Raw genomic sequence first — 25,323 nt, 5'->3', positions numbered from 1 at the left:
TCTCAGCATGGCTGTCCTCTTCCAGTCCCCCTGCATAACTCCCACCCTCTATCCAGCACCACATTTATAACAGGGGGGAGAGATGGAATTAAGTCAAATATGTAAATGAGCCATCAGGAAGGGTAAAGAGAGCTAATTGCAGCGCTAACAAGGTGTGAAACTGGGCTACTGAACGCCTTTCAGCAATTAGCCCAGTACACAAGCTGTATGGAGCAGGAAGCCCACTTGTGTACTCTTGTTATTTGAGAGCAGAATGTGGAGGGAAGGGAGCAGGCAGGAAGGGCACCTGCGCTGCTCTCTGGAGTAAACATCCATGTCCATTGTAGTAAGGCACTGGCTGAGCCGAGTTTGCTCTCCATAGGAGACTAACTGCCTTCTAATGATGGCATTAATGGGGCAAACAGGAGGACCTTTGTGCTCAGGAATTGAACAGCTCTGAACAAAGAGTGTAGAAAAGGGTGGAATGGACTCTGCCCCTCATGTAGCAGAGGTAAGAAATGCACCTGACAGATAAGAACCACTGTCCAGAGTGATGAGAGATCAGGGCCAAGAGACATTTTCTAGTGCAATATTCAAGGAAGATACTTCAAACCATGCATAACATTGGGGGGTGGGGGGAGGAAAGAGAGGGCAGGGACAACAGACTGCCACTAGTCTGAAAACAAATACCTGGACCTCGGGAGAAGTGCAATAGACCCACCACCTTCAACCACCACCGTTATAACCATCTAGATCTGTTCTGAGCAGGGTTAGACGCTCAGGTGATTAAAATAGCTTAATACTGTAGACACAGTCCCATACTGACTGGATAGAGGGGCTCAAACCCCATTCCCTGCTGTGAAAACAACTCCTGGGCATATGGTTGTTGCACTGAACTACCTCCTAACAGCAAATCAGTGCTCAGTCGGGGCTAGTGGATCAGGCATTGCTGTGGGACAGCTCTGTCCCTACCCTGCTGAGAAGTCACTTGCCCTCCGTTTCTCTTCCTACCCTTTGTCTGTCATGGCCATTTATAATGTATATTCTTTAGGGTGGAGACTGTGTCACTACGTGTCTGGACTACCATGGCAGGCTCCAGGTGCTACCACAATACACATGAGAAATAAGAACCGTTTGCCAGGCTGGTGAAGATGAGGTACACCTCAGGCATGCCAGGATGAAAAGCCAAGAGAAGTGTGAGAGCAACCCCAGATTGCTCATGAGCTCTTGGCCTTAATATGGGCCCCTCCCAGCCAAAGCTATTCCCTTCACGATGAAGTGAGCTGTAGCTCACGAAAGCTTATGCTCAAATCATTTGTTAGTCTCTAAGGTGCCACAAGTCCTCCTTTTCTTTTTGTGGATACAGACTAACATGGCTGCTACTCTGAAACCTGTCCCCTTTCGCTCACTTTACTCATAAAGTGGCTGAGAAAGTGCATAAAGCCGTTTTAAACAGAGGAGTGAATAGAGCCCACATCTTCAACATGAAAGACTGTTATCCCCTTAGTCACACTGCTTTTCAGCAGACACCTGCTAAATCTCTGTTCTTGGGTGTTCAATCTGTACATTCCTCTCCCAGATCCAGGAAGAGAAACCAGGACGCATGATTCTCAGCATTCTACTGTTGTCTAGAAAATATTTGTGCAACCCCTTTGTAAAGTGTTTGCTTTCTTAACTAGCAGAGGGTTGTGGTGAGGCTATGGAGATCATGCTGCTCACTAGGTGGAATGGGGGAGCTTGGGGATACCCTTGATAGAATTTCTGTTTCCCTGTTTAGTTAAGGCTATAGAATCATAGAATCATAGAATATCAGGGTTGGAAGGGACCTCAGGAGGTCATCTAGTCCAAACCCCTGCTCAAAGCAGGACCAATCCCCAACTAAATCATCCCAGCCAGGGCTTTGTCAAGCCTGACCTTAAAAATATCTAAGGAAGGAGATTCCACCACCTCCCTAGGTAACGCATTCCAGTGTTTCACCACCCTCCTAGTGAAAAAGTTTTTCCTAATATCCAAACTAAACCTCCCCCACTGCAACTTGAGACCATTACTCCTCGTTCTGTCATCAGCTCCCACTGAGAACAGTCTAGATCCATCCTCTTTGGAACCCCCCTTCACGTAGTTGAAAGCAGCTATCAAATCCCCCCTCATTCTTCTCTTCCGCAGACTAAACAATCCCAGTTCCCTCAGCCTCTCCTCGTAAGTCATGTGTTCCAGTCCCCTAATCATTTTTGTTGCCCTCTGCTGGACTCTTTCCAATTTATCCACATCCTTCTTGTAGTGTGGGGCCCAAAACTGGACACAGTACTCCAGATGAGGCCTCACCAATGTCGAATAGAGGGGGACGATCACGTCCCTCGATCTGCTGGCAATGCCCCTACTTATACATCCCAAAATGCCATTGGCCTTCTTGGCAACACGGGCACACTGTTGACTCCTATCTAGCTTCTTGTCCACTGTCACCCCTAGGTCCTTTTCTGCAGAACTGCTGCCGAGCCATTCGGTCCCTAGTCTGTAGCGGTGCATGGGATTCTTCTGTCCTAAGTGCAGGACTCTGCACTTGTCCTTGTTGAACCGCATCAGATTTCTTTTGGCCCAATCCTCTTAGTTGTCTAGGGCCCTCTGTATCCTATCCCTACCCTCCAGTGCATCTACCTCTCCTCCCAGTTTAGTGTCATCTGCAAACTTGCTGAGGGTGCAATCCACACCATCCTCCAGATCATTTATGAAGATATTGAACAAAACCGGCCCGAGGACCGACCCTAGCTAAGTGTCTCTATCAAACTGGATTTTGCATTTTCTAAAATGTACAAAAATGTCAAATCAACCTGAAAAACTAGGAATTTGGAAGTGTGAGAAAGGATTCACAAGGTCATGTCAGACAGAGCCAGGAACAAAAACTAGCTCCCTCATGTAGCACAACCAGTAATTAAGCTAAATGAATGTCCTTGTCTATGCAGACTGTTCAGTGCACCTATTCCTGCATATCCATCTCTGCTAAACACAGTGAGACATGCAGATGAATTTTCCTTGTAAACAGTTGCACACAAACACAGGTCTGTGCAGTGAATGAGGCAAGAAGTTTGAAAGAAAAGATGATGAGCCTATGGTTGATACAATGGACCACAGTAGGACTGGTTTCTATCTCTATCTCTGCACAGATTTCCTATGTGCTCTTGGGTAAGACATTTACCACAGAATGTTTCTAGGTGGCTAGTAATTTTGGCCTTAATCTCTCTGGGCCTCAGTTCCCAGGGTACAATGGGAATAATACTCCTGCCCTGCCTCACAGAAGAGCTGTGTAGAGAGAAGGAAGAGGCATTGGAGAGATGGGGATTGAACAGAGCCTTCTCAGGTAGTGGGGCAGAAGCTGGGCTCGGGAGGGGGCCTGGACCTCTGCTGTGCAGGGAGGGAGTAGAGAATGGGGTGCCTAGGAAAAGCAGTTTGGAGAGCTGGAAGACAAAGCCAGAGACTCTCTTCTGTGGTTTGTGTAGTGACCCGACCACCACCTTAGGTGCTGTAGGAAGCACAGAGGGGCCATGCCCACCCCTCCAGCCGTTGGGTCACTTCTTGTCAACTTTTGTGACTTTACTGTGAGTCTCACGATATTTGGTGTTTTTTTCTTAAATCCCCAGTTTCTGGAGTCATGGGATTATGTCAAAATCTCAGTTTCTTTCTTCTTACTTTTTTTAATGTAATTTTCTAACCCTTGTGGTTAAAAGCTTGAAAATATGCCCTGAGAGTAACCTAAAGTCTCAGAAACCTGAAGATTAAGGGGGAAACTCCCCACTACCACATTCAAAATTTTAAAAAACCCTCATGATTTTTAGGCCAATCTCTTGTATTTTTGGACCTGAGTCAAAATTTTTGAACACTTGAGGTTGGCAATACTGGGGGGACTCACCATCCCTTAAGAACAGCCATACTGGGTCAGACCAAAAGTCCATCTAGCCCAGAATCCTGTCTTTTGACAGTGGCAAATGCCAGGTACTTCATAGGGAATGAACAGAACAGAACTGAGCCTTAGGACCAGAGGCCGCTCTAGCTATAAACAAACTATGCAGCTGTCTAGGATGGCAGTGCTGGCCTGGCCACTCCTGATGGAGGGGTGGTAGAACCAAATTTGAGTGGTGTTGTGATCCTGTGTGTCAGGGCCAAATACGCCAACCTAGGCCTATGAGGAGCGGGGAGGCACACTGAAGTTTTGCCTAGGCTGGCAGATTGTCTGAGCAGCCTCTGTTTAGAAGGCTTATAATGACCTTTCCCTAAGAGGCTATTTTGGCTTGTTTAGGGCAGATCTGTGCCTCAGGAGCCTTTTAAAGCTCTTGGGACATCCCACATTCCCCATCATCCATTCTCTGGTGGTGGGGATGCTCTGTGGGGGCCTTTGGGGGTACATCACAGTTACATTGAGGGCATATTTGGGCATGTTGCAGGACCATGGGTCACTGCTGTGCTCTGTGTAAGGGTTTTGGTTTTAAATTGACAATAGTGATTACGCTCCAGGTGTTTCTGAAGCCACGTTACCCCAGTTCACTACACTCCCATCTCTGAGACATGCATTGTTCACCATTGTCACCACACATATTGAATCTATTTCCCCATGTTAAGTATCCTCACACCTTCTTGTCAACTGTCTAAATGGGCCATCCTGATTGTCACTACAAAAGTTTTTTTCTCCTGCTGATAATAGCTCATCTTAACTAATTAGCCTCTCACAGTTTGTATGGTAACTTCCAACTTATCTGTATATATATTCCATTCTATGCAGCCGACGAAGTGGGCTGTAGCTCATGAAAGCTTATGCTCTAATAAATTTGCTAGTCTCTAAGGTGCCACAAGTCCTCCTGATCTCATTGTCACCTTAGCACTGTACCCCAGATGAGATCAGGGGGAAGTCTGGGGACAGACATGGGGAGAATGTTGTGACATACGTTTCCCTAGTAGTGATCAGGCTCTTTTCTTTGACAAGATTGTGGCTCTCAGGGGAGCTGTTGTGCAGGCAGGGACTCTCTGGCAGTGGTTCTCTCTGCAGCACTAGTATCAGGGGGAAGTCAAGCTCCCTGAGACACAGAGCAATGTCTAACATTGTCTATAAAGACCTGCTGTCCCAGCCATGGCAGATGAGTAAACCCACTCCGGGTTAGAGACAAAGGCCAGATCCAAAAGTTATCTAGGCACCCAATTCCCATTGAAATCGCCTCCTCTCACCCCATATCCCTGAAGAGAACGTTAGTATGAGAAGGAACAGCAAAGCACAGACTGACGAAAAGTAGAACATGTACAATTAACGGGCTGCTTCACACACGGCCCAACCATGGAACCTTAACTCAGCTCTCTAGGGAGGGCAATGGCAATAGCATGACCTTACCTCTCCCTCACAGCCAACGCCATTTTCTCTCTGCCAACACAACTCCACATCAGGAAGCTTTTATCTTCCATCCAACGGGACCCTCAGCACGGCCTGGCCAGCAGCAATATAGGGATCACACTGGACACACTGAACTACCCTGTCCTCCTCGTTTCCAGCTGCACAGTCTCAATTAAAGAGGCTAATGATGGTTTAGAGGATTCCCTGTTATTATGTTCCCGTGTTTTAGGCAAATATTCCCCATTCCCAAAAGAACAATCCAGCAAGGAGCTGCCATCTCATGGGGGGGGTATGGGGGGGAGTAACATTATACAGTCATTCTGTGTGTGTGAAACAGCCCCTTAGTGGGGCATTTCATGGTCTTTATACAAACCAATGGTGTGGCCTCATCTGGAATACTGTGTGCAATACTGGACAGCTCAAGTCAAAGAGGGTTTAGTAGAGCTAGAGGGGATTCAGAGAAGAGCGACAAGAATCATCAAGAGGCAGAAAAAACTCTCATATGAAAAGCAATTGAAAAGACTGGGACTGTTACCTGAGAAGAGAAATGAATATGAAGGGACATAATAAAAGTCTAAAAAATAATTACTTGTCTAGAAAATGTAGATCAGGACCATTTGTTATCTCTGCCACAAACACAAGAACTGGGAGAATTTCAATGAAATTAACACGTGGGAAATTCAGAACTGATGAAAGGAAATGCTTTTTCACACAGTGTGCGATTAACTGTGGAACTCATTGAGGCCAAGAATTTAACAAGATTCAAAGAAGCATTGGACTTTTCTATGGATATCAAGAATATCCAGCGCTACCATAATTCATTATAACAACAATTTCCAGAAGGGGTAGATAACCTTGTGCTTCAGGTTTTAAGCCAGTCTCTAACTATTAGAGACCAGGATGAGACCTATGTGGGGTGGAGGTTGGGGCAGATTATCTCACATCTGCTACCAGGGGGTTCTTAGTTACACCTTCCTCTGAAGCACCTGGTGCTGGCCCCTGTCAGAGACAGGATACTGGACTAAATGGACCTCAGCTCTGATAGAGTCTGACAATCCTTATGTTCCTGAATTCCTTTGTACGTTTGCACTTCACTAGCAAGCATTGCCAGGGCTATGCATGAGGGCAGGGAGCTTAACTGAGTATTTCTTATATCCGAGGGGTAGCCGTGTTAGTCTCGATCTGTAAAAGCAGCAAAGAGTCCTGTGTCACCTTAGAGACTAACAGACGTATTGGAGCATGAGCTTTCGTGGGTGACTACCCATTTCATCGGATGCATCCAACGAAGTGGGTATTTCTTGTAAGTCTGAGTCCAAGGTTTTGAAGTGCCTAGCTCTGGAAGGGTCTGGGGAAAAGGTGGCACTGTGTGTGGAAGGACCTTAGTAATACATCATACATTTTTGTAAGTAATACATAATACATTCAGCCATGATAAACCAAGGGCATCCTCTTCTGCCCAGGTCTGTGTTACCTATTACCAGGAATTACAGCTTGGTTGTATGTGCACAACGCAGCAACAGTCTTAGGACCAATGGACTAGCCAGAATCCTACAACACACAAAAGATGCATCCCCTGCTGTGTTGAAGGAAGCAGCGTCTTGCACCCATTAGTAAAATGCCACTATGAGTGGCACATCAGCACACACACAATGAGGAGAAAGAATTAAGGAGAACAGCCATGAAACGGTTCTGCCGAAACCACATGTTTAAGCCCCTGGGTAAAAGACAGAGGACAGGCACAAAATGGGAATTACCAGATAGCATCCCCCTCTTCCCAACCTTGGGGCAGATGCAGATGAAGATGGTGATGGAGTAGCACCATGCAGGAATGGCAGGCTAATGCATTTTTTTACCTGGGTTGGTAAAGTTTTGTGGCAGTTCTGAGAGGCTGACTTAGATTAATAGTATGGGTAGGAATTCAAAAGGCAAACATACATCGATACATTTAGCCAAAATTGTCAGACCTGTGCCTAGAATTGGACTCCTAAATCTCTATGCAGGAACCTAAATAAAAGTGACCTGATTTTCACAGGTATCACTGAATTCAGGGTCTTCCCCACCTTTGAAAATCTGGCTTTCGGAGCCCAACTTTAGGTAGCCACTTTGGAAAAACTGGGGGCTTGGGGAAAAGACTCCAAAGCACAGACACTGAACAGGCGGGAGACAAGTGAGAGGCATTAATGCAAAAAGAGACCAAAGTGTGATTATGGACAACAAATTATATCAGATTTTCATATAATCACAGAAATGTAAGGAAATGCGAGAGGTCATCAAGTCCAGCCCCCTGCACAGAGGCCAGACCAAGTAAACCTAGACCATCCCTGTCCAACCTGTTCTTAAAAAACCTCCAATGATCCTCCTCAGAAGCCTATTCCGGAGCTTAACTACTCTTACAGTTAGAAAGTTTTTCCTAATATCTAACCGAACTCTCCCTTGCTGCACATGGAGCCCATTACTTCTTGCCCTGCCTTCGGTGAACATGAAGAATATTTGATCACCGCCCTCTTTATAACAGCCCTCAGCATATTTGAAGAGTGTTATCTGGTCTCCCCCAGTCTTCTTTTCTCAAGACTAAACAAGCCAAATTTTTAAAACCTTTTTTCATACATCAGGTTCTCTAAACCTTGTGTCCGTTTTGGAGCTCTCCTCTGGACTCTCCCCAGTTTAGCCACATCTTTCCGAACGTGGTGCCCAAAGTTTCACACAGTCTCCAGCGGAGTACTCAGGACTTTGCAGTGGGGTAGGGCAAAACCTCTGTATGCAGCAGCAGCAACACACAAAATTTGAATATTTCCAGGGGTATGTGTGGCATTTTGGTTCATGACTAAGGCCTCCCACCTGCAAGCACAGATACTGTAACTTTACATATATGAGCAAGTCCATTGACTTTAGTGGAGCTGCTCGTATATATGCAAAGTAAAGTACACGCATAAGTGTTTGCAGAATCATGCCTTAATCTATATTTTTATTTATTATGTGTGTTGTTTTAGCTCCTAAAGGCACCAATCAGGGATCTGGGCCCCATTGTGCTACCTACTGAATACACATATAACTAAAAGATAGTCTCTGCCCCAAACAATTTAAAATATGGCTATATCTACCTAAATAGCAAAGGCCCAGGGTACCAGAAGAATGAAAGGAGCTGCAGTGGCTCAAGAGAGACTGCCAAATTAGATTAACTTCCATTTTCAATGGAAATTTAAGGTCTGTTTCAGGAAATGGGGAAAGTTTAGGCCCAATTCTTAATTTTCCTGAATTGATTTTCCCACCCCTAGTTATATACTAAGACTATTAAAGCAATTGTCTATCATACCATCAAAGCATACACATATACATGAGAGATGGGTAACTGTACAAAAATGTTTTGCAAATACTCATTCAAATTTTTCATTGAGTTCATTTCAGCTATGTTCCTGCCCCTTTTGTTATCACTTTCTACAAACATTTGTGTGATCAAGTTTTGCTGGCACAAGTGTTTATGGCACATTGGAATAGTCATAGAAAGAGAATTTAAAATTCACTTTCCAGGAGTACTCATATACTCTCTATTTTAACGGTAAGTAAGGAGGATGATAAACAGCATCTACTAAAATTAAAAACCAGGTAACTGCACCTGAGTTTTAAAGGAGTTGTCTGAGACTCCTGGACAATTGATATTATTAAAGGCTTAGAAACATGCATTATAGTGATAGACTCAAGGAGCTCAATTTATTTAGCTTAACCTTAAAGATAAAGGTTAAGGGGTGACTTGATTACAGTCTGTAAGTGCCTACATAGGAAAAAATATCTGATAATGGTTTCTTCAATCTAGCAGAGAAAGGTATAACATGATCCAATGGCTGGAAGTTGAAGCTAGACAAATTCAAACTGGACATTTGGCATAAATTTTTAACAGTGATGGTAATTAATAATTGGAACAATTTACCAAGAGTCAGGGTGGATTCTCTATCATCGGAAATTTTTAAAACAAGATTTGATGTTTTGCTAAAAGAACTACTCTAGGAATTAGGTTAGGGATGTGCTATGGTCTGCGTTACACAGAAGGTCAAACTAGATTATCATAATGATCCCTTCTAGCCTTGGAATCTATGAATCATAGAATCATAGAATAACAGGGTTGGAAGGGACCTCGGGAGCTCATCTAGTCCAACCCCCTGCTCAAAGCAAGACCAATCCCCAACTAAATCATCCCAGCCAGGGCTTTGTCAAGCCTTACCTTAAAAATATCTAAGGATGGAGATTCCACCACCTCCCTAGGTAACGCATTCGTGTTTCACCACCCTCCTAGTGAAAAAGTTTTTCCTAATATCCAACCTAAACCTCCCCCACTGAAACTTGAATGATGTTCAATCTTTGATGTTAACTCTGAATAACTTGAAAAACTGAGAAAATTCCAGATGACCAGACAAAAGCCAATGTTTTGCCAATATTTAGAAAGGGTATATGGAGAGACTGGTTATAGGCTAGTAGGTCTGACATGAATTCTAGGAATATTAATGGAAAGACTGATGTGGAACAAAAATATAATTCATGCCAATCATGGTTTCATGGAAAATAGGTTTTGTCAAACAAACTTGATATCATTCTTTGATACGATTACAAGTCTGATTGATAAAGGTAACTGTGTTGAGGTAATATACTTGAATTTTGGCTTACAACCATGTGATTCCAACTGAAAAATTATCACTATACAAAATCCATGTGGCACATATCAGACTGCTCAAAAAAAAACCTGATAGATCTCAAAACCTAATTGTAAATGGGGAATTTATCAATGAGTTGAGACTCCTCAGGGAATGGTTTTCTCTCAACTCATTCAATATTTTTATCAATGATTTGGAAGAAAATATAAAACGATTTCTGCTAAAGTTTGCTGATCACACAAATGAGGGGTGGTAAATAATGATAGGGACAGGTCACTGAGACAGAGCAATGGGATATCTTAGTAAATTGGCCACAGTCAAACAACACTGATTTTTAATACAGCCAAATGCACAGCCAGACATTTAGGAACAAAGAAATAGGTCATTCTTAGAGGACAGCAGACTGTAGTCTGGAAAGCAGTGACTCTGAAAGGAACTTAGAGGTCATGGTGGAAACCTACTCAACAGGAGCTCCCATTGCGCTCTTGTGGCTAAAAGAGCTGAAATGATTCTTCGATGTGAAAACAGGACTAGGGAGGTGATATTACATCTGTATACAGCATTTATGAGACCACGACTAGAATACTGTGTGACGTTTCGGTGTCCATACTTTAAAAGGGATATTAAAAAATTGGAGATGGTTCAGAGAAGAGCTACAAAAACAATTCAAGGTCTGGAAAACCTGCCTTACAGTGAGATACTAAAGGTACTCAATCTTTTTAATCTATTAAAGATTAAGAGATGATTTGAGCATGACCTATGATTACCTACAGAAGGAGATACTAGATATCTTTGAGAGGCTCGTTGATCTAGCAGAAAAAGGCATAACAACATCCAATGGCTAAAAGTTGAAGCTAGACCAATTCATATTGGAAATAAGATGCAAAGAAGTAAATGTATCACCACCTGGAGTCTTTACACTGAGGTTGGATGTGTATTTCTAAAAGCTACGCTCTAGTCCAACCACCAGTCACTGGGCCAGATAGTGTCAGGGACACACTAGGGAGTTCTCTCCCCTGCAAGAACTCTCTGAGTCTGGCCTATGTTATGTACGATGTCAGACTAAATGATCAGACTGGTTCCTTCTGGCCTTAAAACCTCGGAGCAGGTGGCTGGGGGCAGTACAGGTTCAGTGAATTGCCCAGGCAGCCTCTGCCAGCTGGGCTGTTAGGCTGCTTCAGTCATATTTGCAAGCTGTGCTGCCCTCATCCCAGAGTCTGCACTTTAGCTTGATGGAGAAAATGGTTGAAGGGTTAAAATGATGGGAGAACATTGGACTGCTCTCGTCAGCCACCTGGAGTCAGCCAGCAACACTCTGCTGAAGGACCCTCCTAAGTTTGTTCTCACACCTGGCTGCAATGTTGGGCAACTCCTTAAACCTTCAGTCGTCTCACCAGTGGAAGTGACTGCAGCCCGGTCTCCTCCTCTCCTTACAGACCCAGGACGTGCTGCTCTTCCTGATACTCTCACAGGGCTGGCAGGGGCAGAAAGGTTCTCCTCGCACCTTTCATTTCCCCCACATCACAGCCTAGACTGACTGACCTGAAAATGGATCCTCTCATGGCCAGGCAGTCCGTGGGGTGCCTGGCCCATCTGAGCCCCCTGCTGGGCTGCACGGTACAGGAGATGAAGGTTTAATGGGATTAGGATAATGTCGAAGTCTCCTTTGAAAATCGGTGTCTATAATTTATTCTAATCCAATGTAAGGAGCGTGAGAGGGCTCCTAATTATCCAGAATACACAGGAGCTAATTACAAGCAATTTGAGTAGCTTTTAGTTAATTGGCAGGAGGAAACTGTTCAGATTCTTTCCTTCCTCTGCACACTTCCCCATTGCCAAGGGCAGGGCTGTTTGTAAAACAGAACAGTGTAGGTCTGGGACTGCTCAGAGTCTACACACCAAGAAAGGAAAATGTCCAGATGGGCCTCTGCTCCAACACATTCCCCTGCCTCCCTCTCCCCCATTCCTACTGCTTCCCCACTGCTGCTCCCTCTCCCCCGATTCCTGATTCCTCCTTCCTCTCCTGCCTCCTCCGCTCCGTGTCTGTGTGTGTTATGGGGCATTATCCATGTTGTCACAGTTCAAGCATATTTTGTATGTGAGTGTATATTTGTAAAAACTAAAAAATGACAAAGGTACTGGATCCTGGTGGGGTCAGTCCTGGGAAGGCCCCCTAGCTGCGCAGCTGAATTGTCTCTCGGTAGTAATGCACTTTGCCTCTTTTCACAGGACACGCAGACAGGTGTGTTTGGCATGCAGTTATTCACACAGAACATGGGAGAGAAGAACACTGAGGCACATAAAAGCCCATCTTTAGCCTTTCTAGGTTCTGGCTCTTACAAGGCCGTATTCTGGCTTTGGATACACATGGGCTCCCACTGGAGTCCTTAGGAGCTGCAAACGCTCCCCAGACACAGACTATGGCCCGCAGTGTTTATTAAAAAGTTGCAAAACATTCTGGAGGTAGTTAATTTCCACACAACCACTGTTTAAAATACCTTTAATTTATAAAATAGCCTTCTCTCATTTACATATAGTACAGACAGTCTGGCAGAGGGTGGGCACGGCAGGACAAGGTGCTATTTGCACTCTCCCCTCCCTGGAAGCTCCAATCCCTCACTCCCCGAAGTTTCTAATAACTCCCACATTTACACTTCTGGATGGCGAAGACGGTGCGGATGTTGCCACTGCGGCTCTTGAATGTGTGTGTGTTGTACTGGTGAGGGACGCAATGGCTGGAGGCACCTTCCGCCCAAACCAGGCATTTCCCTCCATTCTGCGAATCCCTTCTGTTAAAAAACAAAAGCACTGATTACCAAGATGCACAGAAGACGTAGCACTCTCAGTCTGACCAGGGATCTGGGTTCATAGCTCACATCCTCTGACAAAGCTGGGCTCACAACTCATGTCTGGTCTCTGAAGCAAGCCTGGGTGCACAATTATTATTTGTATTGTGGTAATGCCCAGCTCTCATACAGAGCTTTTCATCAGTAGATCTCACAGCCAATTACAAGGGAAGTATAATTTCCCCACATTTTATAGATGGGGAAACTGAGGCACAGAGAAGTGAATTTACTGGTTCAAGGTCACTCAGCTGACTAACAACAGATTCAGGAATAGAACCAGGTCTTCTGAGTCCCAGTCTAGTGCTTTGCCCACTAGGCTACACTGTCTCTCTGCCCAGGAGCCTCCATCATGGACCAGGACCCTATTGTGTTAGGTGCTGTACAAACACAGAAAAAAAAGTGGTTCCTACCCCAAAGAGCTTACAGTCTTCAGCATGTACAGAGACACTGCAAAGAGGACAAAGCAATAGTAACAGTACAAATAAACTATTTTTAAACACCCAGAGAAAGCATTAGCAAACTGCACAGAAGACTCTAGACAGTGGAGGTGGAGAGTGGTTAGGCTGCTCTCAGCCCCAGAAGTGGAAAGATGCACTTGGAGCATCTGCCAGTTTAGATTCTGTTTGATGCTCTCTCACAGGCTCCTTGGTTGAGCCATTTCATATTTCTGTGCCTCAATTTCCCCATCTGTAAAATGGGAATCATTTATTTATTGTTGCTTATTTGTTTTCGTTTGTGTTTATCAGAACTCCCTAGGCATGGTGCAAAACTAAAACAAACTGTAGCCAAATACATGTCAACAGGCAGCGAAAGACAGCAGTTCTCATCCCCAGACAAGTTCTGACCGCACCAAACCTCAAAACAAGCAACACCACTTCCCATTTCCCAAACCTCACCCACCCAGACAAAGCCTAGAACAACAGGTGAGTTTGCAGCATGTCAAAAAGATGATAAAATCCAGGCTCTGGTACATCAAGGGAGAAAGTGAATGTGAAAACCAAAGACTGTCACCAAGAACACCCTGTTACCAGCCCTCTCTCATTTAAACCAACTGTAGATTTGGGATGCCTGCAGAGGGACATCTATGGAGAGCAGTTTAAGGGGGAAAGATTCCACGGGGATGGCACCTCACCATGCCATGACTTCTATGGGCAAAGAAGGCAATTTCGGCCACAGATAGCAGGGCCATCATTGCCATAGTGTCTTCAATAAGATCCTGGCTAGCTTTGGTGTCCAACAAGAAGGATGTTGCTAAATTGGAGAGGGTTCAGAGAAGAGTCACAAGAACAATGAAATGATTAGAAAATCTGCTTTATAGTGTTAGTCTCAAGGAGAAAGGTATAACATGATCCAGTGGCTGGAAATTGAAGCCAGGCAAATTCAGACTGAAAATAAGGTATACATGTTTAATGGTGAGAGTAATTAACCATTGGAACAATTTATCAAGGATCGTGGTGTATTCTCCATCATTGACAATTTTTAAACCAAGACTGGATGCTTTTCTAAATGATATGATCTAGAATTATTTGGGAGAAGTTCTATGGCCTGTGGTCAGACTAGATGATCACAGTGCTCCCTTCTGGCTTTAGAATCTATTAAATACGTAAAAAGAAAAGGAGTACTTGTGGCACCTTAGAGACTAACCAATTTATTTGACTCCTTTTCTTTTTGCGAATACAGACTAACACGGCTGTTACTCTGAAACCTATTAAATACATGTGCATTTGGCTGTCTGATAGAACAAGAAAGCTTGCAAGTTCTTTGTCCAGATTCTTATAGTGCACCCACTGCTGTAGAAACAGTGTCCAAGTTATAAAACTCACACTTGGATTGCCATCTTCAGAGTCTATGCTTGATTCCCTTTGCTCGACTCTCATGACATTACTAGAAATACCAAAGTGGGATGTGAATTTGCGAAAGACCAAGTGAACTCAGTGCAAAATACCCTACCAAACTCTGAGACAGGAGCCCAATGGTACTAGCTGGCAATGGAATGAAAATGACAGACTCCTTGGAGGCAGCTTGGATGCTGACTTTACACTTGTTCAATTGAATTCAGGTCGATGGAGATACACAGATATAAGTTCGTGCAGAATTTGTCCTTCATTCTGTAAGGAAGCTGCATTTTTAGAGGATTTTAGCTAACCCTACTGTAAGGGGAGGGGCTGTGTGTGAACAGCTGTGCTTACCTAAGCAGGCAATGATTCCCTGAGGTGCAGCTCCCCAAGCACCGTCCTACATCAATTTCCTGAAAAGATTTGCAAAACAAAGACATTAAAATCACTTGCAAGGCCCTGCCAATAAACGCCCGAAGGGACACAGCATTCCAGCTACTTGGCAGTAAGTCTTGCTTGTGGGACAGTGCTGTGTGCGGATACTGTCTACATGCAAGGGGTTATTTTAACCTATCTTTAACTGATGAATCGTATTAACTCTGGTAAAGGATGCAGCTTTCATTGTGTCAGAAGTACTTTAAAGTCACATTAAACATTTGACTGAATTCTTTTGCCCAAGAAAATAAAATGAATTGCTTTATAACTTAGTTTGGGATTGTAGAGTAATCCATTGCAGTGAAATAAGACCTCACCAATACACAGATATTGTACCGGTGTAACTATTTCAATTAGATATGTGACTTTTTAATGAAGTAAACCATTGTATAACCCATAGTGTGGGCCCAGTTATGCTGGTATAAATTTGCTTATTCCATTATAACTAATTGCCCTTGACTGTATAGGAATAGCAATACCTGTATAGAGCACCCTTAAGCCAGTTTAACTTGCGTCCACACAAAAGAGGGAATTGTGCGGCTTGTAGTTAAAGCAGTACACCTTTTGTGTCTGGACGAACCCTAAGACTCTTTTAGAGCCGCATGCAGTTGACTAACCGTCAGTCGCTCCTCACTGTCCCCAGCAGAGTTGTGTATGATTTCATAATAGTATTCCACATAGGAAACTCGATAGCAGGTTTCTTTCATTTCACAGTTTTCCAGAGTTTGAACCACCTCAACACCACTTGGGCTTTTGATCAGAACACAATCGAACTTTACAGGTGCACAGAAGAGTCCTCCTGAAAGAGAATGAGAGTGAGAACGAGAGTGTAATTTCATGTGGGACCCCATCCTGAGGCCTTTGCATGTGCAACATTCCTGCTGGGCATTGTCAGCGTGAGTTCTGTGTACAGAGCAGCTGCAGAATCAGGCCTAAATCATGCAAAGTACCACATGGAAAGTGCTCACTTTCTAGGTTAGGAGCTGGTCTCTCAGTTAGCAAGCCCTGGGCACACTTCTTATTGCCAACTTGAGCCACTGTTTTGATTGTTATGTTGCTGCCTTGGTGATTTCACTGCGTGTGGCAGTGATATTATGCTCGATGCAGACATCATGCACCCAACAGACATACTTTCCTTCTCCAGGGGCCAAATCCCAAAGTCCACTCTTCGAAATCTGTTCGAGTTATGCCTGAGGAAGAGCTGCCAGACTTATACCCAATGAATATTTAATAATTTTTTAAACATATTAATGGCTGAGCTACCAACAGGTCTAGGGAAGAAGAGAATTTACTTTTACATGGTTCTTACATCGTGCAGGAAGCCAAAGCCCTTTGCAAAGGAAAGTATTGTCCTCAGAGCTACTTTGAGGAGTTGGGTGGTAAAGTAGCATATTGTGATGTTCAATTTTTCTGGATCGCCTTTTGGATTTGATTAGCTCCTCTCCTCATGATCCCCTGCCTGAGCTAGCAGACATCACTGTGGTCTGACATCTGGCTCACACTTTCAGTTTGGATCTTAGTGTTGAATACTTCCTGCCCTTCCATAAATTTTCACTATTATTTTCACTCAGGTCTGACAGACACTGGCTCATTGAGGTGATGAATGTTCTCTGATATTCCTCCATTGCACAGCATTACGGTTTATGAGCTGTACATTTTCATGCTGTGGTTTTGATAAAGCCAAGGGTTGATATCTATTCCAGGCAATTGGTGAAGGGAGTCAATATATAAATGTCTGGAAACTGGTAAAGGACACGTATTATTGGCGTGATCATTACGGGGATTCAAGAGGGCTCCATATTCAATGGGCTCCGTGCTGTGACCTACACTATCAGCACTCTTGTTCAGTGGTTTTTAAAAGTTACCGTGGACTCACTTCTTACACTAAAGCTTCTCCCATGGACTCTTAACCATCCAGCCTCCCAATCCTGATCCCATCCCTACTTTGAGGCAAGTACATGTCCAGACAATGGCTAGCTCCAGTAAACTTGAGAGGAGGAGATTGCTCCTTGAGACAGACAGCCCAAAAGGATGGGGTAAGGGTGGGTCCATGGCCCACACCAGCCAGTAGAACTGATGCAGTTCTGTACATACTAAACCCTATTAAAGGGCATGACATTCCCCCTCTCTGGTTTTCCAAGGGATTTCAGCATTACTATCCTCGAGTCCCCCCGCCAAACAAGATCTGTGGTTTCAAAGCCACAATGTAGCTGTGTGAAAAGACAATATATTAAGCCAGGAATCCAGTCTGGTCTGTGTAACCCCTCTAAGAAGCCAAGATGATACTGAACTCATTAACAGGGTCAGCCACTGGGCTACACCTCCCCTTTTGTCTTGGTGCCCTGGGTGTGGCACTTTATTTGTATTGGTAGTGACTCTCCCCTTGTTTCTCTAATCGCTCTGCAGCTGGGTACTGTCTTCCTGCATGTCTCATACTCATCCAGTTCTAGTGTCCAAAAAACTGATCACAGCTGAATTTGCCCCAAAGACAGACACACAGCAGCCACCGGGAAAGCGGGTGAAGAGGTAGTTGTTTCAATATAGTTGGTCAAAACCACAACATCAGCAACTCAAACCCTAGGTGAGTTCCGGAGTGGTTTAGAGCCAGCAGAAAGAATCATCACTGACGGAAGACCAACAGATGCTTCATTATTAGAAGCAGCTTTGCAAACCACCTGGCAGTGCTCTGTGGAAAACAGCACAAGAACCACTGTCCTAGAAGGAGGTGTAAATTCAACAATGGTCCAGTTTGCAGATGATGCCAGCACTGGATGGGGAGCAAACAACCAGGGCAGAAATAAACTACAAAATGTCCTGAAGGGATTAGTACAGGAGACTGAGACAAGGCGAGATTCAGCACTTATAGGAGGAAGCCCTATGTCCAAGGAGTGGAAACAAAATGGAGAGATTGAAAGCAGGACCTTGGGGTGCCAGGTCATGGGCTCACACACTGGTTTCCTCATCCTGAGTGTGGCTACTGTGATATGAAATAACCCTCATCAGCAACAACATTCTTAAAGCAAACTACATTTATTTAAAATAGCAAAGTGACTGACTTGAAGGGTACACACAATCTGTCCAATATGGCTCTTTGTTAATGCACTAGTTGAGCATAAGAACAGATGTTCTTCTCTAACCTTCTCAGCCCCCTTTCTCCTGTGAGGTAGGTAAATAAGGATGAAGATCCCTGTTTTACAGGTGGAGGAGCGTGGCTAGCAATACAGCTAATAAGAATCAGACCCAGGAGTCAAACTCTGGTTCTCTGGCTTGTAGGTTGAGCTCCCCCCCGCCCTTCAGGCAAGTCATTCAGCCTTTGTGACTGCTGTAAAGAGGGTGTGAGAATACTTTGTGCTTTTCCAGCTGTGCATCTCCAGGCACTTGACAACACAGGAAAGGTGTCATTGGCCTAAATGTTCGAAACTGACCAGCGATCAGGTGCCCAGCAGCAGATGCCTAGAAGGGGCCAGGCTTCCAGGGGGTGGGTGCTCAGCACTGTCTGGAAACTGGGCTCCCTCAAGGTGTCTCAATTTGGGCATCCCAATAATCCCTGGTCATTTCTGAAAACTGAGAACTACTGGGGGATTTTCAGATCTGCCTCTAGGATTCCGAGGCCCAATTAATCCAATGTGAACTGGGCGTCCACATCCTTTGTGCAACTTTGAAAATCTCAGCCCAGCCATTATTGTCACTTTACAGATGAGAGACAGAGAAAGAGAAGCAATTTGAGCTGACACAGGAAGTCAGATGCCAAGCCAGGAACAGAACCAGATCTCCAGCGTCCCACCCCTGGGCTTTAACCACTAGATTCTTCCTCACATACCTTACTGTGTCCTATGTGGGAACAAAAGATATTTTAAGTAGAGAGACTCTGCTACACTTAGCATCCCACACCACATTCCTCCAACCACACATCGAATATCCTGAGGGAAAGAAAAGCCTCCACTGAGCTTGGAGACAGAGGGCCTAATTCTTCCACCCTTACACCTGTGTAATTTGCATATACAATACTTCCACTCACTCTAGTTCTGCATTATTTAGTTCTTGGTTGGCTGTGTCCTCCTACCAGATCTCACACATGCTGTCCAGCTGGAGGAGGCCAAACTCACTACACGTGCCCGCTCTGTTCCAGGAGTCCGAACAGCACCTTTCACACCCAGAGGTCCCTGTGTTCCTTGTTATCATGCCATTGGCTTTGGACCATATTTTTTAAGGCATCTAGGCATTGCCAAACTCAGCATTGCAGTGCCTAGCTGATTTAGGAGCCCAAGCAAGTCTATGGGATTTAGGCACCTGATACATTCAGCCTATGGGGTTTAGGCACTTGGGAATCTAATTAATAAGATTTAGGCCCCCCAGAGTACCTAAATCACTTTTCAAAATGAGTTTTAGGTTCTTAAATTAGCTAGGCATCACAACGCTGAGCACAGCAGTGCCAATATACCTTTAAAAATCTGGGCCTTTCTTCTGTAAGTCTCTCCGGACTTATTTCTGTGCTGCTGCTGTTTACATATCCCATACTTGGAGAGTGGGTCTTTGTCCCTCTCTAGTGGCTGGTCCACATAAGATATTTATTAGTAGAGCTGGTCAAAAACCTTCTGATGGAAGAGTTTTTCCACAGAAAATACCGATTTGACAAAACTGAAAGGTTTCATGGAATCCTATCAATTTCAACAAAATTTTCAACAGGAAGTTATTGTAATAATTTGTTTAGACTTTATCATTTCAACTTAGATGCTATATTATGTTATAAGTTATAACATGACCGAAAAGTCAAAACGATAAAGTTTGAATGAAACTTTTCAACCTCATTGAAATGAAATGTTTCAAGAAAATAGTTTTGATGTGTCTGAAACATTTTTTGCAATTTTTGTTTTATGGTAAATTTTGAAAATGCAACTTTTCATTCCAAGTGAGGATAAAGGACATTTTGAAATGTTAGAATTCCCTGCAGAATGGACACTCCGGTTCCTGAGCAGCTCTGCTCATGTGTCTGCGGCTGCTGGACTGGACTGGTTTAAGTCCAGCAGCAGAAAGTCAGGGTTTTAGCACTGAAGGTTACAAGTTCAAAGCTGGAGGTCACTCCAGATAAAGTATCAGGCCCAAACGGGGGGGGGGAAGGGGGCAATTGCCCAGGTGCCCGGGTGATTTAAAAGGGCCTGGGGCCCCCAGCTGGTCTGCTGCTATAGTTGCGGCAGCAGCTGGGAGCCCCAGACCCTTTTAAATTGCCCGGGCAGAAGCGGCAGGCTGGCGGGCTGGGGAAGTTGGTGGCTGCTCTGTGCTGCCCCTGCAAGGAAACGCCTCCTCTCCGCCACAGGAACCAGCCCCAGGCAGGGAGGGCTGGGTGCGGCCCGTGGGGGGACTGCTCTGTGCTCCCAAGCTTCAGGTGTTCTGCCCTCTAGGACTGTTCTGGGTGGGGGGATCCCTGCTCTGCACTGGCTCAGCAGGGCCTGTGAGTGCGGCCAGGGAGCAGGTCACAGGGGAGTGGGTCTCTGGGGGGTCTGTGTGGGGTTCTTGGCTGTGAGGGGGTGTGGGGCACTGGGCGGTGGGGGAGGTTTGTGTGTGTTGGGGTGCTGGGAAATTGAAGTGGGGCTGTGGGAGCACTGGGCAGGGATGGTGGCGTGCAGGGTGCTGGGCTGCTGTGATGGGCTGTAGGCGGGGGGGGACTTGGCATAGGGAGGAGGCTGGGCATAGGCGGGTTTTGGGAGGTGGCATAGCATGGGCCCACCCCAGAGGGGAAGGGGCTTGCTGGCAGCACAAGGTTGGGCAGACCACTGTACATCTGGCAGCTGTCGGTTTGTAAATAGTGCCCTCGCATTGGGCTGGGCAGAGTGGGGCCACCCCTGCCATGCCCCATTGCTGGCCCCTCGCTCCAGGTACCAACCTCCCCCCAACATGCTCCATTGCCCCCAGGGGAGCCCACAAATATATTTGGCACCAGACCCACAAAAAATTAATCCGGCCCTGACTCCAGGGTCATCCCTAGCCATTCTGGTGCCCTACACAGCGGGGGCGGGCTGTGAGGGGCCCCAGGCCTCCATATGCCCAGGGGGGGGTCACAGGGTCTATGCCAGCACCCTGTGTTTAGGCTGGTATAATAAAGAGTCCCACCACCTTCTTCAGTGGTTTCACCTTTGTGTCTTTATTTACAGTGTTCTTGTGCAGTCCCAATTCCCCAAACAACAATCACACCAGACCCCTCCCAGGGTCTTCTGGCCCTTGAGGTTCCTTCCAGTGGATACGGAAACAGAGAAACAGCCCTCCTGTCTCCTCCCCAACCACCCCTTCACTGGGGTTTTCCCAGGGCTTTTATAGCCCTCCCACTCTTTAGCTCAGCTGTTCCCACTGGACCCTGCTTGTTGCTCTGAGCTAGCCCTCATTAGGGCTTACAGCTGGGTCCCTGCTGCATACCCATGTCTCTCTACCTGGCCTTTTGACCAGAGAGCCGTCTGCAGCCAGCATTTTGGCAGGGCTTTAAAGGGGGTTTTACCCCTGCCCTGCTACAGGGTGGTTGGTCCCAGGACTCCACAGGGGGGCAGGAGCAGGCTTGGGGGTAGGGGGAAACCACACCCCAGCATGAGCCTGCGGAGCGGAGCAGGTTGGGGCTGGGTCGCTCCACTTCCTGCCGCCCGGTGAGTGCAGGGGAGGCCCTACCCCTGCTTCGGTCCTCACGGGAAGGGGTGGAGTGGGGGTGGGGCTGGGGTGGAGCAGGGGCGGGGGCATGGGGAAGAGGCAAACAGGGGCTAGAGCAGCATGCAGCTGCGTAGGGCACCAGGAAATGTGGTGCCCTACGCAGCTGCGTACTTTGCGTATGGGTAAGTACGGCCCTGCCTGTCTCCTAGGTGCATGCTGGGTGGTACCGGCAGTGGTGAAGGCAGCCGGGCGGGCACATCCCTTTCCAGGGAGCCCATTGACTGCTCTGCCCTGGGGCTCAGAATTGCTGTCCGCAGGCCTGAAAAGTACGATGTAAACTGCACCCCTTTTATTTCAATGTGATGTTAACTTTGAAACCTAACTAGCAACTGTTTCACTGCTGGTTATTCTAGCAGAATCAGTCACCTACTGTGCTTATCCCACTATCCCAGAGCAGCCTCTACTGATGTCTATACTGCACTTCCATGGAACCCTCTGTCGCTCGGAAATGTGAAAAAACAAACCCCAGAGCGACAAAAGTTTTAACGATGAAAAGCGCCAATGCGGACAGCGCTTCACTGGCAGGAGACGCTCTCCCAGCGATGAATCTACCGCCCCCCGTTAGAGGTGGTTTTACTTGGTTGCCAGCAGAGCTCTCTCCCCGTGACAAAGAGCGGCTACACTGCGTACCTTGCAGCTGTCCCCTTGTAAGGTGTGCAGTGTAGACATAGCCTTAGTCCCTTCTCTGGCACCATGAACCCCACTGGTCATAACCTCTGTCCTCCTTGAATCTGCCTCCCCCAGATAAGCTTCCACAAAGCAAGTTCTGCATTTTGAATCCAAATCCTTCCTGTGTTGTCAAACGTCACTTAGGGCACCAAGTCACTTTATTCTGGAATTATTGTGTGCTCACAAAGCAGGCTAATTATTCCAGAATAAATTCTGGAACAGAATGGCTCCACTGCCAGTTATTTCAGAACAATTTATTCCCCAAAGCTCTTCTGGTCAATTTCCCCCAGTAGACAAGCCCCTAGGATTGTTTACCTCTTTTCTGCAGCAGTTCTAAAGTGAGGGTTTCCAGGATCTTTTTCACAGTAATCTTTACTCCCATATACTTACGCCTGATCATACTGCATTTAGTGCATATTTCCCAGACAAGTTCATTGCTACTAACCCAATTATTTGGTATTTGTCTCCAGTTAAATGCATTAGTCACCTACTGCCCACCCCTTTGCAAGCTGGGGGCACTGTTCATTGCTGTTTGCTCAGCCTCCACTTTCAATGTCATCTGCAAACTTAGGCTTTGTCCACACCAGCACTTTTGTCAGTCAGGAAAAAAACACACCCCGACCAACGTAAGTTTCACCGAAAAACGTGCCAGGGTGGACAGCACTAGGTCGGTGGAGATGCTCTCCTGCCAGAAGAATACTGCCACTTGTAGGGAGTGGTTTAGTTGTGCTGGCAGAAGAGCTGTCTCCTGTCGGCTACCCGGGAGACCTCACAGCCGTGCAGCTGTGCTCACTGTAATGTCTCATCTGGCGGGTGGCCCCTCTAACTGTTCCGCATTCCTTTAGAACTCCATGTAAATTATCTTCAGATGAAAGGCGCATATTGTTATCATTCCTCACGTCAACTCACAGAGGCAGAAAATTATCATCAAACCCATTTTACAGAAGAGGGCATTCAGGCAGAGAGAGGTCAAGTGGTTGCACTACAGGTCAACAGCAGAGGTGGGACTAGAACCCAGGAGTCCTCAGCATCAAGCCCCATACCTAATCCATACACCCTGCTGCCTCAGTGCAAGGGGCTTACATTAAATGCCAGAACATATGAACTACTCTCCTGTCTAACCAATAGTCAGACATCGCTTTAAGTAGCATAAGGGAGGTTTTTAGATTTCCCCTGTCATTCTCAGGTTGCAATAGTAGCATTTGAGGTGCTGATCCCAACCCGGAGATCTGACGAGGAGTAACCCCTTCCCCGTGTTCACCCCAGCTCATCAACTCCTCTCGCCCACCCCGTAAGATGAAGAGAGAAAAGTTCCTCCTCTTTTTCCATACCTCTTGCATGGGCTGGATTGGAGCACTTTCCAACATCCACAGTGAACTCCAACGGGGTGTCCGGAAAGAAGGTTTTCAGGGATGGCAGCCGGAGACACTCCTCTGGGCTTGCATTACACTGGCAGGCCTCAATCACTTCCACTTCCTGAACCCCTTCAAACAGCAGCACCCGCTCCACGTGAACTCTAGTGGGTTCACAATGGGAATCCAAAGGGCAGGAACGTTCTGCTCCAGTCGACAGAGGCAGCTCCATCTGCCTGTCCTGCAACTGCACAGAACAGTCACAAGGCAGCAGGTATATTTAAAAAAAGCAGGGGAGGGAACAAAAAGGACCCAGGTAATTATAGACCAGTCAGCTTAACTTCAATACCTGGAAAGATACTGCAACAAATTATTAAACAATCAATTTGTGAGCACCTAGAGGATAATAGGGTTTTAAGGCATAGTCAGCACTGAGATGTCACAAACAGGTCATACCAAAACAACCTGTTTTTCTTCTTTGTCAGGGTTACTGGTCTAGCAGATGGGGTGAAGTTGTAGACATGATTTGCCTTGACGTTAATAAGGCTTTTGATGCACTCCACCATGACATACTCATAAGCAAACTAGGGAAATGTGGTCTAAATTAAATTACTATAAGATGGATGCAAAACTGGTTGAAAAAACACACTCAACAAATAGTTATCAATGGTACGCTGTCAAACTGGGGGCATGTATCTAGTGGTGTCTTGTAGGGCTGTGTCCTAGTTCAAGTACGATTCAATATTTTCATTAATGACTTGGAAAGTGGAGTGGAAAATATGCTTATGAATACTGCCCTTCCCTCTACAGGAATAACTATCCTGGTATAGATCACATTTATACCAGGATAACTGTGTCCACTCTAAGGGCTTGTACTGTTGTATTTATATGTGTATAGTTAAAATGCTGCAACCTTTGAGGAGACAAGTCCTGAACAGCACGGGTGCTTGCTAGTTTGTTAATTAGGGTTCTTTGTCTCGGCTGAAGTGTCACAGGTCATTTTATACAAAGGGAGGGGAAGTATCCCTACTAAGGATCTGCTGGGAGAGCCCTGATGGCCTAGAGAGAGGCCAACACCACAACAAATGATCTGATTCTGTGGCTGCCAATTTTACTGCCCCAGACAGGAAAATGCACCTGGCCTCTTCCCACCTGTGCAAACTGACAAGCTTAGGAAAGAAGTTTTTAATTACTGGGACCTAGTGTAGAGCAGATGTGGCCTAAAGTACCAGCATCAGTGCTAGGCTGCAAGGGTGGGGGGGATGTTAAGTGATCCCAAAGCAGGAGCATAGCCACAGGTGGGTCTGGGTGGACCATGGCCCACCCAGATCGGGGCCGGAGCCCTCCAAATCCACAGGCTGAGACTCCTGACCCTGTCTCAGTGTCCGTCAGCCCGGCCATGTCCGTCTCCTACTGGTGCAGCGCACTGGTGCCCCAGTCTCCAGCTCCAGGGTAGCCCTGCAGGGGGTGTGCCTCGCGGGGGCGGGTCTAGCGCTGGGGCCGGAG

At 46.0% G+C, this 25,323-nt stretch overlaps 1 protein-coding gene across 1 annotated transcript in view; it reads right to left on the bottom strand.

Moving 5' to 3' along the window:
• LOC311512995 (bone morphogenetic protein 2-like) overlaps positions 1-24,021 on the bottom strand; it is a gene marked incomplete at its 3' end in the record, with an annotated part of 29,039 nt that extends 5,018 nt beyond the window's left edge. Inside the window, exons 1-3 of the mRNA XM_084614520.1 lie at positions 23,797-24,021; positions 15,724-15,905; positions 15,026-15,084 (exon numbers count right to left, since the gene is read on the bottom strand). Coding sequence (XP_084470646.1) covers positions 15,026-15,084; positions 15,724-15,813 — 149 coding nt within the window. The 5' untranslated portion in view covers positions 15,814-15,905; positions 23,797-24,021. The remainder of the gene's footprint in view (positions 1-15,025; positions 15,085-15,723; positions 15,906-23,796) is intronic.
• Between the last annotated feature and the right edge of the window lie 1,302 nt (positions 24,022-25,323).

The sequence above is a fragment of the Lepidochelys olivacea genome (genome assembly GCF_965140295.1).
Source record: "Lepidochelys olivacea isolate rLepOli2 genome assembly, chromosome: 25".
NCBI lineage: Eukaryota > Metazoa > Chordata > Testudines > Cheloniidae > Lepidochelys > Lepidochelys olivacea.
Note: the sequence above shows the minus strand (reverse complement) of the source record. Positions and strands in the feature narration are given on the sequence as shown.